The sequence below is a fragment of the Microcaecilia unicolor genome, chromosome 4 (assembly GCF_901765095.1).
Source record: "Microcaecilia unicolor chromosome 4, aMicUni1.1, whole genome shotgun sequence".
In the NCBI taxonomy this organism is placed as follows: Eukaryota; Metazoa; Chordata; class Amphibia; order Gymnophiona; family Siphonopidae; genus Microcaecilia; species Microcaecilia unicolor.
Window position 1 is genome coordinate 295,570,668 of NC_044034.1, and position 16,751 is coordinate 295,587,418.

General features: G+C 42.5%; 1 protein-coding gene across 6 annotated transcripts in view; it reads right to left on the reverse strand.

Moving 5' to 3' along the window:
* Positions 1-16,751, reverse strand: part of OGDH (oxoglutarate dehydrogenase) — a 173,745-nt gene that overhangs the window by 99,962 nt on the left and 57,032 nt on the right. For 4 of the 6 annotated variants that reach the window (XM_030201749.1, XM_030201748.1, XM_030201750.1 and 1 more), the window contains exons 3-4: positions 11,728-11,916; positions 3,828-3,930 (exon numbers count right to left, since the gene is read on the reverse strand). In XM_030201749.1, the coding sequence (XP_030057609.1) occupies positions 3,828-3,930; positions 11,728-11,916 (292 nt within the window). Of the gene's footprint in view, positions 1-3,827; positions 3,931-4,077; positions 4,172-11,727; positions 11,917-16,751 lie in introns of all 6 variants that reach the window. The other 2 variants (XM_030201752.1, XM_030201751.1) reach the window with 1 other exon arrangement.

The window sequence follows — 16,751 nt, forward strand, 5'->3', positions numbered from 1 at the left end:
GATATACGTAAATGGTGGGCATCAGAGGCCAGGTGCAAGGGGAAAAACAGGATCCTGGAAAGCTTGCTGAAATTTGTGGTACAGAGATGCAATAACGGTTGAATCTAAAGATGTAAACATGTTTACAAGATCTGAAGCTACTTATTACCATAGCCAATCAGTGTCAACCATGACATTAACATAGATCCAATCAGGTGTGCTTACTGTCATATTATCCGTATCCTGAGTAGACATATAAAAATGAGTGTACTTCCTACTTAAAGCTAGAGAGAGACTGCTAAGCTGCTCTCTCCTGCGAGAAACCAATGACCAGTATTTGAATTGGCAAAGTAATCCAATTGCTTTCTCACAGGTAGCATTGAGTCTTTTATATTTACTAATTGGCTTTGAGTAGTGAAACATAACATCAAAGACTCAGTCCTAGATAACACCTATGTGTAGCTGGGGTAATAACCAATTGAATTGTACTTCTCATCACAAATGGTGTTCTGTAGATTGTACTTATGGAGCAATGACTAATTGTAATCATACTTGGTGGTTAAAAAAATAAAAGTATCTGATTGATAACTCATATCTACTATTCTCCCCTGATTGTTTTTTCCTTAACTATTCAAAGTAAAGTGCACAACTCTGGTAATTTAGGAGTCTACATAATACGAGGTAAATAAACCAGAAGCAGCCTTGAATGGGATTCTTTCATCTCTAAAGAGCAGCAGCAGATTCGCTGCACTGGGAGGAATAAATCTCACCCTAAAATATATACAAAACGGTAATATCAGCTCCCCATGAAAATGCAGTGCCTACTGCTTGGACAACACTACTATGTAGAAGCCACATCCACAGCCTCTGCTTCACCTGTACCCACACTCACCCTGGAAGCAGTGTGAGGGAGAAGCCACATTAGCTATCACTCCCAAGGCTTAAATTCAGGAAGAGTTGTCTGGTATTGTTAGGACCATATTCATTCTTTGCAGAGCAACAATGTGACTCTCACAATGCACAAGGTAGCATAACCATCCTCTGAACTTTTTTAATCCAGTAATTTCCTCCTGTTCCTTTAAGGTTCCAACACAACTGTAATTGACCTCCATGGGAGCTACAGTGCCTTGAATGCTTATTTAAAACTGCTGGACTCCCAACCATCTCCCTTCTAGTCCAGCCATTACAGAGTCAGTCCTTAGTCAGCAGCCACAGAGTGTAGCTCCCTCAGGAGCCTGGTATATGTATACAACAAGACTGGCCAGTATGTGTCACTGTTGTGCAATGGCCAGAATGTCATCCCAAGCACTGTCAAATGCTGCTTCTTTTGTGTTCTCAGGCCTGGCTGACCCAGAAAGCATATGCCAGGCTTAGGAACCTAACTCGTATTAACACTGCCAATAAACCACCACTATCAGTGAATAAACAACTACTGCTGTATTCACTCTATTAGGGACTGCACTTCAAACAGCTGTGCTTAGAGAACACTGAAATCCCATACAGATCAATAAACCACTATCTAGAAATATTATGAAATTACCAAGTCTGTAATTACACACATGCAACATATACATGCTCCACCCCCATTCATAATTATAAGTACAAAAAATTTTGATCAGGAACAAGAAGCAACAGAGAATGTTAAAAATGTTACACATGAACAGCTCACTGGATGCTTTCATCACTTTCATTAGTATGCACAGTACAGATCTGATTAGGATTAGTTATCTAGTGGGAGGTTAGTTGATATTTCCAGTACTCAACTATGTTAGCAGCATGCTGCCATGTCAAGCACCTGCACAGAAGACTATTAATGGCTCCGCAAAGGGAGCTTAGCAGTGGATAGGAGAGGTCAGACACACAGTTATCTCTGTATAAGAAAAGGGAAACACACACTGCCAAGATTAGGTGTGTCAGGATGAGGGCTGTAATTTCAAAGGTCACTATTAACCCCTTTTTCCTTCAGGAAGGAGAGGAGAGATGATGATGTAAGACTTTGATTTTTGAAATTTGGCCCTATGTGAGTGGTCATCCAGACTCACCCTACAGTACCGTTCACTAGCAAAGTACAGAAAGACACCAAGTAGTTTTAACGCAAAATTCAGCCAACCAGAAACAGATCAAACCAGTTCTATCTTGAAGCTGCAATGCAAAGGGAGGGAGGCGTAATGTCTATCACTACTGACCCAAGTCTCTCTACAAATGATGTTGGTAGTGTTCACACACACCCTAGTGGGTGCCAGCAAAGGTTTTGGAGCTGAATAAAACTCAGAGTATATACGGTTCTGGACTCTCTTCTGAAGGAGCTACAAGAGAAGTGGGGATTGCAGCAGACAAGAGAAGCTTTAAGTGGGAATCTTGGAATGATTCTTTCAGATGGGAGGCCTAGGCCAAGTCACTTGCTCTTGTGCAAGTCACCAAAATCTGTGAATTTTGTGTAGAACTGGAACTGCACTTAGGAGTAGGGCGCACTCCATTTAATGTGTGCCTGCAACTGAAGTTCTGAACTTAGGAGAGTGGCTGCAGGAATTTCTTTTAAAACTGAACTGTCAGGAGAAATCACAAAGAAATAACCCCTGGAGTGAGAAGGCTCTCAATCCGGTGCAGGGAGTCTACCATGTGAGCAGAGAACTCAACAGACTGATTCAGCTAGTAAAAAGAACAGCCCCAAAAGAGGCTAACAAGTCCCTGAGTTAAAGGTAGCTCCAGCTTGCTGGATGAACAATGTATAACTTGTTGGATAATTTTTGCATTACCCAAATCAAATCTAGTTTTTGTAAATTACAATTCACAAAATACCTCAGCACAATTTTGCTAAAGCCCCTAGTAGAGTGAATGTGTCTCTATTAATGGACCTCAAAGGATGTCCCAGCCCAATGGGCCTTAAAGCAAGTTTCTGCTAAGTACTAGAAGAGATTCATGGGCCATCATGTACTCCATGGGTTCCTAATCTCCCTGATGTGCCTGTCCCCCTCTCCATCCCAATATCTAGGCTAGAGGTAAAATGTGTACTTTTTACACTTTTCAGAGGACGGTACTGTAAGAACTGCACAAAGCATCAGCAAACTTCATTAAATTTACTATAGGGGTGTAAGCTGCTCTGTTCTCAAGAGCATTCCCCGGTGGATGAAAAATGAACAGCTGGTAAAAAATTATCCAAAGAAACCATGCTGTCTCTTGCAGGAGGTAGAGGACAATAAGAGCATTTATTTAGAGAACTAAAGAGTGTGGAATTTACTTATGTTAAAAGAAACATACTTTCTTGGAATATGCACAAAGTATGTTGCTCTTCCTCACCAACTGCAAAAACCATACTTTCAATATGAAAGTAAAACTGCATCTGCAAACTCTGGTATCAAATAATGAAAATTGTTGCTTTTTCTTGGCTTGTATGTATGTAAATATAAGCAAAACATCCAAAAATACTATAATTTCAAAAAAGATAAGCAACAATTTGGGGCATGGTGGCATCATTTGATATTGTTGAATGTTACCTGTTTTGATGATTTTGGGTTAAGCAGGCTATAAATGTTGTTAAATCAAATCACTATATTATCTTCAAGATCAGTTCAGAACTATAAGTGGGGGGAAGGAGTGGACTAGGGAGAATAAATTTATAATATAACAAGTCAGTTTTAAGTAGGAACACAGTTCCCATGGTTGCTGTCACCATGGAAGCCAAAGGGCAACAAATCTTTTGCCAAGCAGCTTGCTGGAATCATGCCAACTCTGCATTTGCTATAAGCAAACGAACATAGGGTTCGACCTCTCTGTGCTCTTTTCTACTGTGCGCCGCAAAGTGCAGAGGAGCTAAAGCAATGCCAAGCTAACTGCTCTGAAGCCCTCACCGAGTTTGTCTGAGGATGTGACAATGTCAGCTGGAACGCACGAGTCCAGATCTGCATCCAAAATTCCCAGAGGGTCCAGCTGTGCTACATGATGCCCTCGAATCTATAAAATGGGCCAAGGTGGGGAGGGAGGAAAAAAAAAAGGAATGCAAAAGAGAAAAATAAAGAGTGGAAAAATAGAGAAAGGGGGAACAAGTAAGGAAAAAAAAAAAAAGATATCATTAAAATGAATTTACAAAGTAACTCTCACCAACGTCTGGAGAACCAACAGTTACCGGAGCATCATCAAAATTTACACAACTAATGCCGAGAGGATCAAGCTTTGCAATGTTGTGCCCCCTGACCTGGAAGCAATAACATAAGTAAGTCATTAAACAGATTCAACAGCTGAGGACAGCCAAAAATGTCTCATCTTTTGGTGCATTTTAAACTATTTTGTATTAAATACAATGCTGATTTCTACAGAATGAATTCATTCAAGGCACATCATTTGTAAATTGTGGGAAAGAGACCATCGGCAGCTTTCTGAAATATCTGAAAAAAAGGATTTGCACAACAGTACACATACAGGATATATTTTGTATCAGCAAAATCAATGGTATTCATAGCATTCCATTTAAGGTCATAGGAGCACCAGTGACCATGACCTAGCTAGTCCACCTATTTTCCCTTCTTTCTCTTCTGCAACCCTATTTGCTCTCTCTCACAACAAACACTTGTGTGCTTTTCTTATACCTGCTTGAATTCTGACACTTTTTGCCTCTAAACGTTTTGCTGAATTTTCCTTGTACTCGAATATTTCACATCTCTACCCCCATTCAGTTTCATATCCTGATCCATCACTTTAAACCTTTGCTTCTACTGAAAAATATTTACCTATTAGCTATAATGGTATCTAAATGTCAAGTCCTCTCCCTCTGTGCTCCATATACCGAGGTCTTTATGAGTTAATCTCATAAGACTGTTTGGTACAGACTGCACTGGTTGTTACCCTCCTCTAGACTACCTCCATTATCTACATCCTATTGATATGACCTCCTGGATGATACTTCAGATTAGTTTTCACCCATGATCTGCAGAAAGGCATTATGTTGCTTTTTGTGTGTGATTTTACCTCTGATTATGTCTCATTGGCATTCTTAAGGCCTTTAGAAGAGGACTGGTTACAACTTAGCGCATAAAGGTGAAATTTATTCTTACCTGTTAATTTCCTTTCCTCGAGTCCTGTTAGACCAGTCTAGATCTATGGATTATGTCTTCTTACTAGTAGATGGAGGAAGAGACTGGAAGATTCCAATGACATCAATACAAAGCCAGTGTAGCCAGAACATTCCAGTATGCTAATGCCAAAGTCATTCAGAATCCAAAACAATTAAAGTGTAAAAAAAAACCTCAAGAGAACCAAGTAAACCAAACCAGACCCAGAATGGAGGCCCCTTATGGCTTATTTCTGCAGAACTGACTACATATATACATACAGATAAGCACACCTACTGAATGTGTACTCAAGGGCAGATCCTGGAATAGTCTAGCAGGACTTACAGAAAGGAAATTAACAGGTAAGAATAAGTTTCACCTTCCTTATTCTGTTAGACCAGTCCAGACCTATAGGATGCACCAGAGCTTCTATCCCACAGGGCAGGAGGAAGACATCTTCCAAGACTACCCTATCAAAAGCATTGTCCCACCAAAACCAAACATCAAGCTTGTAACATTTGACAAAAGATTATAGAGAGGACCATGTTGCAGACCTGTAAATGTCTTCTGAGGCTACAGACCTAACTTAAGCCTAGGACACAGCCTGAGACCTGGTGGAGTGGGCTCTAAGGCCCTGAGGAATACATTTTCTCAGAAAAATGTAGGCGGACTCAATCAACCAAGCTTTTAATAACTGAAAATATGTTACTAAAAGCTGGATATTGAAGTCCCGAACAGGGAACTGACTTTATACCACAGCCATTTTAACACACGTCACATCACAGACTGGGATCCCAGCAGGACGAAATTCAAACCATGATCGCAACCACCCCATTTCCAGATAAGTAGTGGTTTTATACCTCTTTGGGACAACTATTAAGTCCGACCCCCCTACAGAATCCATTATGCACAAGATTTAAGCATGCCTTACAGACAACAAATGTATTCATAACACATTGTTAAGAACAACAGAGGAAGGATAACATATTTGACATCCACTAGAATTGAATAGTATTAGACACCACATTCATAATCTCACTTAACATCATAAGGAGAGGGAGGTTGGGGTGCCATGATATTGAATCGGACTATCAAAGCAGTTTTGCACTGCGAGTGAGTCCTGCGGGATATGCCCAGCCACTGAGCACCATTTGCATATTGTAAAAAAAGAAAAAAAATAGCATAGTTGTTTTTGTTTTTTAGTTTGTGGTTTTCACTGGTAGGAATTATTACATTTTAACTGCCAGACCCTCAACCATTCTTCTAACAGTCGGACATCTCTTCTCACCGTTTCTACTCCCTCCTTCCAACCTTTCGGCAATATCTCTCACAAATAAATTAAACAGAATAGGCCCCAGCACCGACCCCTGAGGAACTCCACTGCTCACCTTCCTTTCCTCCGAGCGGATTCCATTTACCACCACTCTCTGCTACCTGTCAGTCAACCAGTTTCCTATCCAGTTCACCACTTTCAGTCCTAATTTCAACCCTTTCAGCTTATTCACGAGTCTTCTGTGGGGGACCGTATAAAAGACTTTGCTGAAATCCAAGTAAGATTACATCTAGTGCACGTCCTTCATCCAGTTCTTTGGTCACCCAGTCAAAGAAGTCGATAAGATTCGTTTGGCAGGATTTTCCTTTGGTAAAGCCATGTTGCCTCGGGTCCTGTAACCCGTTGGCTTCTAGAAAGTTATCGATCCTTTCTTTCAGCAGCGACTCCATTATTTTTCCTACCACTGACGTGAGACTTACCAGTCTGTAGTTTCCCACTGCTTCCCTGACTCCACTTCTGTGAAGAGGGACCACATCCGCTCGTCTCCAATCCCACAGAGCCTCTCCTGTCTCTGAAGATCTATTAAATAAGTCGTGAGTTCCCTCAGTATCCTGGGATGTACCCCATCTGGCCCCATAGATTTGTCCAGATTCTCCAGCTGTTTATAGACTCTTTCTTCTGTAAATGGCGCAGTATCCACTCCATTCCCAGATGTTCCCTCGGCAGCCGCCCGCTGTCCTTCTCCAGGATTTTCCTCCGTGAACACCGAAGAGAAATAATTGTTTAGCACATTCACTTTATCTTCATCACTCTCATTATCTTTCAGTCTTGCAATTCCATTCCTATCTCTTCTCCTTTCTCCAATATACCTTGTCACCTCTATTTACATCTTTAGACATTTCTTCTTCCACTTCTACCCGCAGATGGAGGTAAAGAAAAACCAATCTCTTCCAGTGAACTCAATGGTATAAGGACTGGTACTTTGTGAAAAACTAGTATATTCTCTACCTCTAGCAGATGGTACGTTGTTCACGCTGGTGCTCCTGGTCCTTGGCCTAGCTCCCAATTCTACAGGCCCCAGTTGCACAGTTTGCTATAACCTAATGGCCACTCCCAGGTTTCCAGCTCCCAGACTTGATCTGGTAGAGTGCAGAGAATCACTCCACTGCCCCAGTCACGTTTCTTAGTGCTCACTGGGAGAAGCGCTAGCTCAGCCTTGCAGGGCCCTACTGGAGGACAGCGGGGTCCCATCTCCCCTCTCTCTGTAGCCTATACACTCTGTTTGGATGTTCCCCCCCCCCCCCCCCCCCCGGGGTTCCCTTGCAGCTCCCAAGCATTTTAAAAATAAAAATGAAAAATAAATCTGCCTGCATGGTTCAGCCTTGTTTAAAGAGCAAGACTAAGTGAGTAGAAAATTGAAGAAAAAAAACCCCCCGAAACAGGGAGAGCACACCCTAAGAGCAGGGGTAGTGGAGATGTTGGGGCCCTGGGCTAAAGTTGGCCCAAGCACAGGGGCAGGTCTGCAGGCCAAAAATGCCTGCCGGCAGACACTGTGCTGTCTGCAAAAGCTGTCTGTCCCTCTTGTGACAAGCTGTTTCCAACTTCAGAAATGGCCCGGGGGGAGGGGGGGGGACAAGGGAGGCGTTCATGGGGGCTGCCCAAACTGCTTTACAGCTTCCCAGAACAGGAACACCGGGTCCCAATGTCTTTGGCAGGAACGGCAGCCATTCTGGATTCCTGTGGTTTCTTTTTTCTCCTGTTGGGGTTCAGAGTGAGAGTGAAAATAAGAGCCAGAACCAGTGTGAGAGACCTTCTTAACTCCTTCATAACACCAAATGTTATAGCTATGCCAGCTAGTACATCAAAAAACCCAAACCATGCACCGTTACAAAAATTACAGTATAAGAGGGCACGCCTGGCCCCTTGGAGCACCGAGGAACGGTGAAGTTCTTTTCCGCCATTAATTTACTCTGGATATTCATTATGGGGAAACAAGGCTAAATGAAAGACCTCTACACTGAACAAAACCGGACTTATGGACAGGTACTTGATCGCATCTGGGACATCTGGAAAACAGGTAATTTCCCTCTCAGGAGCCTCCTTAAGTTCTCCAGATCGAACTCCTCCCCTCCTTGTAAACCAGGGGTGTCCCAAGTGGTCTCTCCTCCTCCAGCTGAGGCTCAAGGCAGGTTCAGCTTCTCAGAATTTGTCTTTTATTAAACCTCCTATTCAAATAGCTGACCTTTATTCAGTGCCTCAATCAAGTGAGGTGAAGCAAGAAGTTACCTTAACTTGTGGGATTCTAATCAGCGAGTTGAGGATATGCCCAAAGCTGTTTCTCAGGCTGCCAATTTTTCCCAGGAAGCTGCTGAAAAATTGGCTAATGTAGACTCCAATATGACTACTCTGGACAAAAAGGTGTCCGTAATTGGAAAGCAGGGCTCTTCTCTTCAAGTTGTCTACTTCTGTTAAGGATTCACTTGTTGTGCATATGAAACTAGAATCAATTGAGAACTTGAATAGAGCTAGGAACCTGCATTTGCTTAACTTTCCATGTATATATTTGTTATCTCCAGAAATACTTTAAGAAGTACCTTAAGGAAATTTTGCAATTGGTTAATGCTGACACTCTTTCAATTTTAAACTGTTACTATATTTCTAGCAAGAGGTGGCTTCAAGGTGACCAGCTGGACGGAGATCAGTTAGTTTCACCTGTAGTTGATTTGACAGCCTTCTTAGAAGGCAGTCAAGATGTGATTGCTACTAGGTCCACTCTGCTGATCTCCTTGGCCTTTGACCTGGATAAAAATTTGATCTTGAAAAGGGTTTTGTTTGTTTTTTTTTAATATTTCCTTTTGTGGTGCGAAAATTAGTATTTTTCCTGATGTATCTAGAGCAACTCAACTCAAAAAAAAGCCCAACGCCTAAAACCTCAGGTTGTTGACCTGGGTGCCTTTTTTTTCCTTAGTTTATTGGGATTTGATATACTGCCTGTAAATATATTCTCACTGTTCAAGGCAAAGATTTCATATTTTGGGACTTCTTACAATTAAAGCAGTTTCTAAAAGGTCATGAAAATAAGGTAATTTTTGGGCTTTATTGGAGAATATATTGTTATAGGGTAAATTTAAATTAGGTTCTCCTAATTTCATTTTCCTTTCTAATTTCATTGTTGTAAGGTAAACTGCCTCCTTTGACATGGGCTTGTGGTTTCTATTAGCTTAGTGGATTGCTGAAATTTTTTTTTTTCTTTCTCTGGATACCTTTCTTGTACAATTGTATTTTGTTGACATTGTACTTCTAAAAATCAAATAAAAATTACTGTACAAGAAAGGCCATAACTATTTTACCTATCTTCTCCCCTCCCCACTAATACGTTGTCAGCATGGCAGAAGAACACAGTGCTCTGGACTAAAGAATGACATGAGGTCAGGGATTCACAGTTAAACAAAAATTACTGCATTTTTACCGCCCCACAGGAGCGGTAAAAAGCCTTACTCCCACAGTTCAAAAAACCGCGATTATCACAGGTCTGGCGTCTCCTTCCTCCCTCCCCATTGTGTCTTATCTTTCTACCTTTTTGAGCCGCAAATAAGATCCCCCATAGACCTGTTCCAGGGCCTTCCCTAATCTGCTGGCTCCCGCCTTCTGATGTAATTCCTATTTCACAAAACAGAAGTTACCTCAGAAGGCAGGAGCTGGAGGAGGAAGGCCCCAGAACAGGCCTATGGAGGGGGGGGGATCTTCTTTGCGATTAAAACAATGCCAGACACATGCAGGGGAAGGGGGGGCAGTGCTGGACCTGTGCAGGGAGCAGCACTGGAGTAGGGAGCACCGAAGGGGACAGAGGCAACGCTGGAAGGAGGGAGAGACAAAGCTGAGGGGACAGCAGGAAGGAAGGGTAAGATGATGTATGTGGATAGTATATGGACACAGAGGAGGCACTGCCAGACATGAGAGGGGCTATATGGATACACAGGGATGATGCTAGACACAGAGGAGAGTAAGAACACAGAGTGGCTATGTTGGACTTCGAGGGCACAGGGACAGAGGAGTGATGGCTAGACACAAGGGGAAGGGACAGGGACAGAGTGCTAATGATGAATGCAGGGAGATGGACACAAGAGATATGCTGGACAGGGACATATAGGGGACACAGAGAAGGGAGATGCTGAACATGGGGATAGATTGAGATGGAAGATGGCTGGTGAGCATGGAGAAAAATGTCAAATGGGCAGGAGACCCTGGCGAGTGAGTTGAGAAGACAGGAGGAAACAGAAACCAGAGCCTGGGACCAACATGATTTGAAAAATAAAATAAAGGTAGAATTTTATTTTTCTGTTTTGTAATTAGAATATGTCAAATTTGAAATGTGTATCAAACCAGTGTTAGACGTGGCTAGGGCCCAGAGCAGAAATTTCGGAGGGGACCCCAAAGCCCACTACCAGGCCATGCCTTCTTCAGCTTCCAGCAGGCTTAGGGCTCTCTCTGTCTGGGGGCAGTTTCATTGAAGAATTTATAGTCCGCTTATCTAGGCGGGGTACAAATCCAGTTAAAAAGACAAGTTACACTGAAACGCAAATAACTGAAAAACTGTTACAGTAAAACGGAGGTAAATATTGTTACATAAAACAAAGAAGAAAATTGTTACAATTAGAGCAAAGTGTGTGCTTGTCAGAACATGGTAGCTGAAAAGTAAAAGTTGTCCTAGTTGTACTCCCCTAGCACCATCCATCCCTGGCATATGTGATCTTTACATTTTGCACAGTATAGGAGAAAATGTATCTCTTTCTATTTCTTTGGGTGGCTTCTTCGGGATTTGGTTTAATGTTTACCATTTTTGGTCAGCTATTATGGGTTTGACATTTGTGTTATTATGTGTTTGGCATTTGTGTTGTGTGTGTGCAACCGAGGTATTCTGTTAGTATGAATTTTCTATGTAGCATTCTGTAGTAATTTGGCTTGTTCAGTTTTCCCAATAGTAGAGGAGATATTTGTGAAAAGGGAGGGGGAGGAGATAGTTTAATCTTGTTCTGAAATGGTTGTGATTTATAAAATGACAGTTGTAAAGAAAATATTGATCACTTTTTAATGCTCTTTTTTTTTTAATCTTTATTTTTGAATTTTAATAAGAAATCACAAAACATGTTAGTCAACCACAACACTGCACACAATCAAATTCTTTTTACACTTTCATAAAATGATTTAAATATAAAATCCTAACTGTTGAAGGATTCTGCAGATGGGATCAGACAGACCTCATGAGGACAGAAACAGAGCTGGTTATTCTGATTTGGTTTGTGCCAGTTGTTGCACTCTTCGATTTTAAGGCACATGCTGGGCTTCAAACGGATTCACACTACATGAAGTGTCAGGTACTGGCTGATTATATCACTCTTGTATTTTGATGCTCCATGTCACCGTCCTTACCTGATATGCCCGAATAAGGGACTGCACTGCCAGATGGTCTTCCACCAGCTTATCTACATTGGGCTGTGCTTGAACCAAAGACTCTACATGCGTCAGGGCTGAAAGGTTGGTACTGAGTGGAGGGGGGCTTTGGTAGGCAGTACCCGGAGGAGCTCCAGCATTAGCATTGCGAAAGAATATGTCCCATGACTAGAGGGGAAGAAAAAAAAAAAAAAAAGACAAAATATCTTGAATATAGCCATAATGGAAAACTGCAACACACAATTTTGTCACACAAACAAGCATACAAGTAAGTATACTCCAACAATTATAACAAATTTTCTATCAATATGTAAATTCAGTTTAAATGCTGGAAAGCATGCAAGGAATGCATCTTCATAAAAACAGAATTGCACAGTACATGATATAATTGTTACAGCTCTAACTGGCGAAGTCAAGGGGAAGGGCAACATTCAATGTATTTTACCCATCAAAATGGGGACTCAAGAGAGTATTAATTTTTGTACAGGTAAAAATACATGCCTTGTTCAACCACATGCATTAACTATTCATTGACTCCAGAGATATTAACAGGGTAGACAGAACCACCATGTACAAAGGTTTTATTTAAGTTTTTTAATGTTTTCTGCCAAAATTGATCCACAGAGAAAACAGGTGTAAATCCATAAAAACACTTTTTTTTTTTTTTTACTAAATAGTTTCTAAAAATTTTTCTTCCGTAAATACTGCTTCGGTAAGTGAATCCATGAATATCCTAATGATCTCCACATTAATTGTGCTGATGCCTTTTCCCTGTTTCTTCTCTCCTTGATTATTTTTTTTTCACCCTTCTTGAATCATTATGGTGTAATGAAATTGCAAGGCACCAGAGGGGCCCGTTTACAAAGGTGCAGTAGGCTCCACAAGCGTGCCAAAACGAGACCACCACCAGGCTAGCATGCCACCTGCGGTAATTTCAGATTTGGTGCGCGCCCATACCGCCAGGATAAATTTTTAAAAATTTCCTACCGCGTTAATTATAAAGTTTTTCCAGCATTATTCAGCAGTTGCCACATGCCAACCGGTCACCACGCATGTGGCACGTAAGCCCTTACCGCTACATCAAAGGGTGGTATTAAGGGCTCAGGCCGCCATTGAAAAAAAGCCATTTCCCAGAAGCAATAAAAACTGGCCCAGCACACACACACCTCAGGCCACTTTTTGCTGCAGCTTAGTAAAAGGACCCCAGATTAAAGATGGGCCAAAGAACTTTCCAGCAATCAAGTATAGAAAACACTTTTATTGGCAAAGCACTAATAATTAAAAGAACCCATGGAGCTGTGTTTTAGTGGAAAGCCGCCTGCTTCAGGGGTCACAAATGCTGTCAAAAGTGTGGTTGAATGAAAAGATGTTATTGAGCGAAATCCAAATCCGAACACCAATGGTAAACCACAACTAGAAAAGAAAAGAGCAACTGCTTGAATCAGGAGTTAGGTAGCAAAGCCAACCCCTACTCTGTTTCCTAGTGTTTTTAATGTAGGAGTTTACTTCTTTCCTTTTTGGTCGACTAATGAAATTGCATCCAGGTTGTGTGGGTTTTTTTTTTAATGGTTTCATTATATATTGCTTGTGTGCTGGACACAATTCTATGATTTCTTTAGCAACACCTTCTGATTATATTGTAAACAATTATAAATACAAAATTAAAAATATAGAACAGTTTACAGTTTTACAATTTCTTGATCTACCACGAATCGTAAACATCTAGGCAGTTTACAATTACACATAAAATGGTTTAAAATAAAATTAAATACAGATTTATCAGGGATGACAGGACTACACACAAGGGATAAGTCAGAGCCTAATTTACAATGCTTTTATACTAAGAGGCAGATGCAGCAACCAAACGTAAAAAAATCTAAATCGTTAAAGTCCCTAACGATTTTAAAATAACGAAAAATGCACCAAAAAAAAAAGTCACACATGCTGAGATCGGTATTGAAACGTACAATGTATCAAAGAATCACAATACACATCGTTAATCGGCCACCAAATCATGCGCAGAGCAGCCAAGCGTTATGTTAGCTGCTCTGCGCATGCCACAAACAGTCAAAACACAGTCAAATCACAAGCACATGGCTCCCAAATCAAAATAAAAATAAAAAAAGGATCGGGAGGGGGCAAGGGCGCTCATCAGGAGCGTCCTGTACGGACGGCCTTGCCCCCCCCCCCCGCTGCTCCCCACTTTCCGCCGCTCCCCCCACCCCGAAAAAGCAAAATTCAAGCAGCCCCTGCCCCCCTCCCTTCCTCACTACTCTCACCTCAGCTCCGCCTCCCGACATCCTCCGTCCTGTGCCCCGCCCCCTTTTGGGGTCGTCGCCGCCATTCCCCTCCTCCATCGGGCCCCCCTCCCTCTTACCGGGCCCGTGCAGCGCCTCTCTCCTCTGTCCGAAGGCGCTGCACGGGCAAGAAGAAAGCCTGATGCCTGCCTTTGCCCAGCTTCGATGGCGCGTCTTTCTCCTGCTGGGCCCGCCCCTTTCTGACGTCGGTAACCTACGTAGGTTACTGACGTCAGACAGGGGCGGGCGCAGCAGGAGAAAGACGCGCCATCGCGAAGGCAGGCATCAGCTGATTCAGCTTTCTTCTTGCCCGTGCAGCGCCTTCGGACAGAGGAGAGAGGCGCTGCACGGGCCCGGTAAGAGGAAGGGGGGCCCGATGGAGGAGGGGAATGGCGGCGACGACCCCAAAAGGGGGCGGGGCACGGACGGAGGATGTCGGGAGGCGGAGCTGAGGTGAGAGAGTAGTGAGGAAGGGAGGGGGGCAGGGGCTTCTAGAAGTTTGCTTTTTCGGGGTGGGGGGAGCGGCGGAAAGTGGGGAGCAGCGGGGGGGGGGGGCAAGGCCGTCCGTACAGGACGCTCCTGATGAGCGCCCTTGCCCCCTCCCGATCCTTTTTTTATTTTTATTTTTTATGTGTTTTCTGAGGTCCTTTGGACCAATCACAGCGCTTTTAGCTCTGCTAATGCGCTGGGATTGGCTCAAAGTTTGTTTATTTTTTCACTTAACACTTTTTCCTGGCACAGAGCTGTCCTAACGAGAGGTCCAGACCTCTCGTTAGTTTTCCTGCCTTTTTCCTGCGTAAAGGCAATCGGAAAAGGTTAGTGCATGTCGTTTCAATGGGGTTTTCACACTAATTGCTCATCTCCATTCCGTTTTCGTTAGCTGCTACTGTCGTCGGAAAATAGGCTTAAGTGCATGGAAAGGATAGGAAATTCTTCCCTGAGGGCTCATTTAACGATGAAAAACGTTTAGTGCATCTACCTCTAATAAAGGTAAAGAAAAAAAAAGGTGAGGGTGGGTAGAGGCAAAATGGAAGTGCTTATATGGATCCTGATCATGAGTATGCCTGGTTGAAAAGTGCCTTCTGAAAGTTTAATGATGGTTCCATGCGAAGGCTAAGAGAAGACTATTGCTGATGGAAGGGCCACAACACTAAACGCAAGAATTTCAAATTGTATCTAGCAAAATAAGGCAATGTGATGAACTGTAAGAAAATTTTGATTAGAAGATTGTAAGGTTTGCGTAGGAATGTATGGTATGAGTAGATCTGCCAAGAATAAAGGATTTCCTCTGTGCAGTACTTGGTAAATGATTGACTGTTTATAAATATGGGATGTTACTGGTTGCCAGTGTTCATATTGAAAAGACAGGAGAGAGGAAGTGATGCCAGCGACCCTAATGAATGCATGAGTTGAGAGCTCCGCAAAGCCCGAAGAATTATCTATATATAAATCCACTTCCATGGGCCTGATCAATTGACTGCACAAATATTTGGATCACTTAATACGTAAAGTCTGTGCTAGAATGAGTCTTGCAACAAGTGGTTACATTAATCTTCAAGAATTTGGCTATCAAACCTCAGACACTGCTAGTGCAAAGGTGGCCAATTTGGTGGCAGCGAGGCCTACCTTGGAGGACCAAATGTCAGAAAATAACTTGGAGAGCCTTAAACACTCAACTTAACAGGCTAACCACCTCCTCTAGATGAAATGTGAGAATGGATGAGAGAGAAAAACGGACCTGATAGCGATAGGTTCTAAGCTCACAACTTTGGAACCAGACCTCTGGGGCGAGATCTCCGAGTTTGGCCATTGTGTGGAGGAAATCGAGAGAACTAGAAAACCATGCTGAGGCTATGACGACTAGAGACAAAGGTGCAGAGTACAGCAATCCTGGAGACATATTTAGTGGACAAGGTTGAGGACCTTGAAAATCAAAGTAGACACTGTAATCTGTACTTCTGTAGCCTACCAGAAACACAGCAACTGCAAAGAGGTGCTCCAAAAGATTGTAAGCCCTCTTATCTGAGACCTCAAAGCTGGTGGACCTTATGGTGATAAAAACTAAACAAGCCCGCTGAGCAGGCAAAAAAAACAAATATGGCAAAGGATATCCCATGTTTGGCCAAATTTAAGATTAAGAAGACTGTTCTAGCCAAGGCAAGAACTATGGATCGTGCGGTCTGGGCCTCATAAGCTATTGAGATGTATCAGGACTTGTAGCTTCAGCTACCCTGAAACGCCAAATGTTAAATATAAATAGCAGCATCCTTTTGCACTTGCCTTCTACTATACAAGGGAAACTGAATGAAGTGAAAACGAGGGAGGAAAAATGACTCAAAGAGCGATACACGATCAAACACCATTCTCGCTTCCTCTACAGCTACTACTTTATTGAAACCTCACCCTAAGTGGCGATGTTTCTGATGGCAAGAGATGACTGACAACATTCTGTGGCTAAAATCCCATCTGAAGTTCTACCTGAGATATATATGGGGACTGGTAGTAATGGGTTACTTTTCTTTGTGGTATATCTGAAGGGGACATCTCTCATGGGGGGGGGGGGGGCCTTTACTAAGCCACAGTAGTGTTTTTAGCTAGCGCTATAAATCAGCTGTCAGTCAACACAAAGATACCCATTATATTCCTATGGATGTCTCAGAGTTTACCGCCAGCTGATTTCTACCGCGAGCTAAAAAAGTTACCATG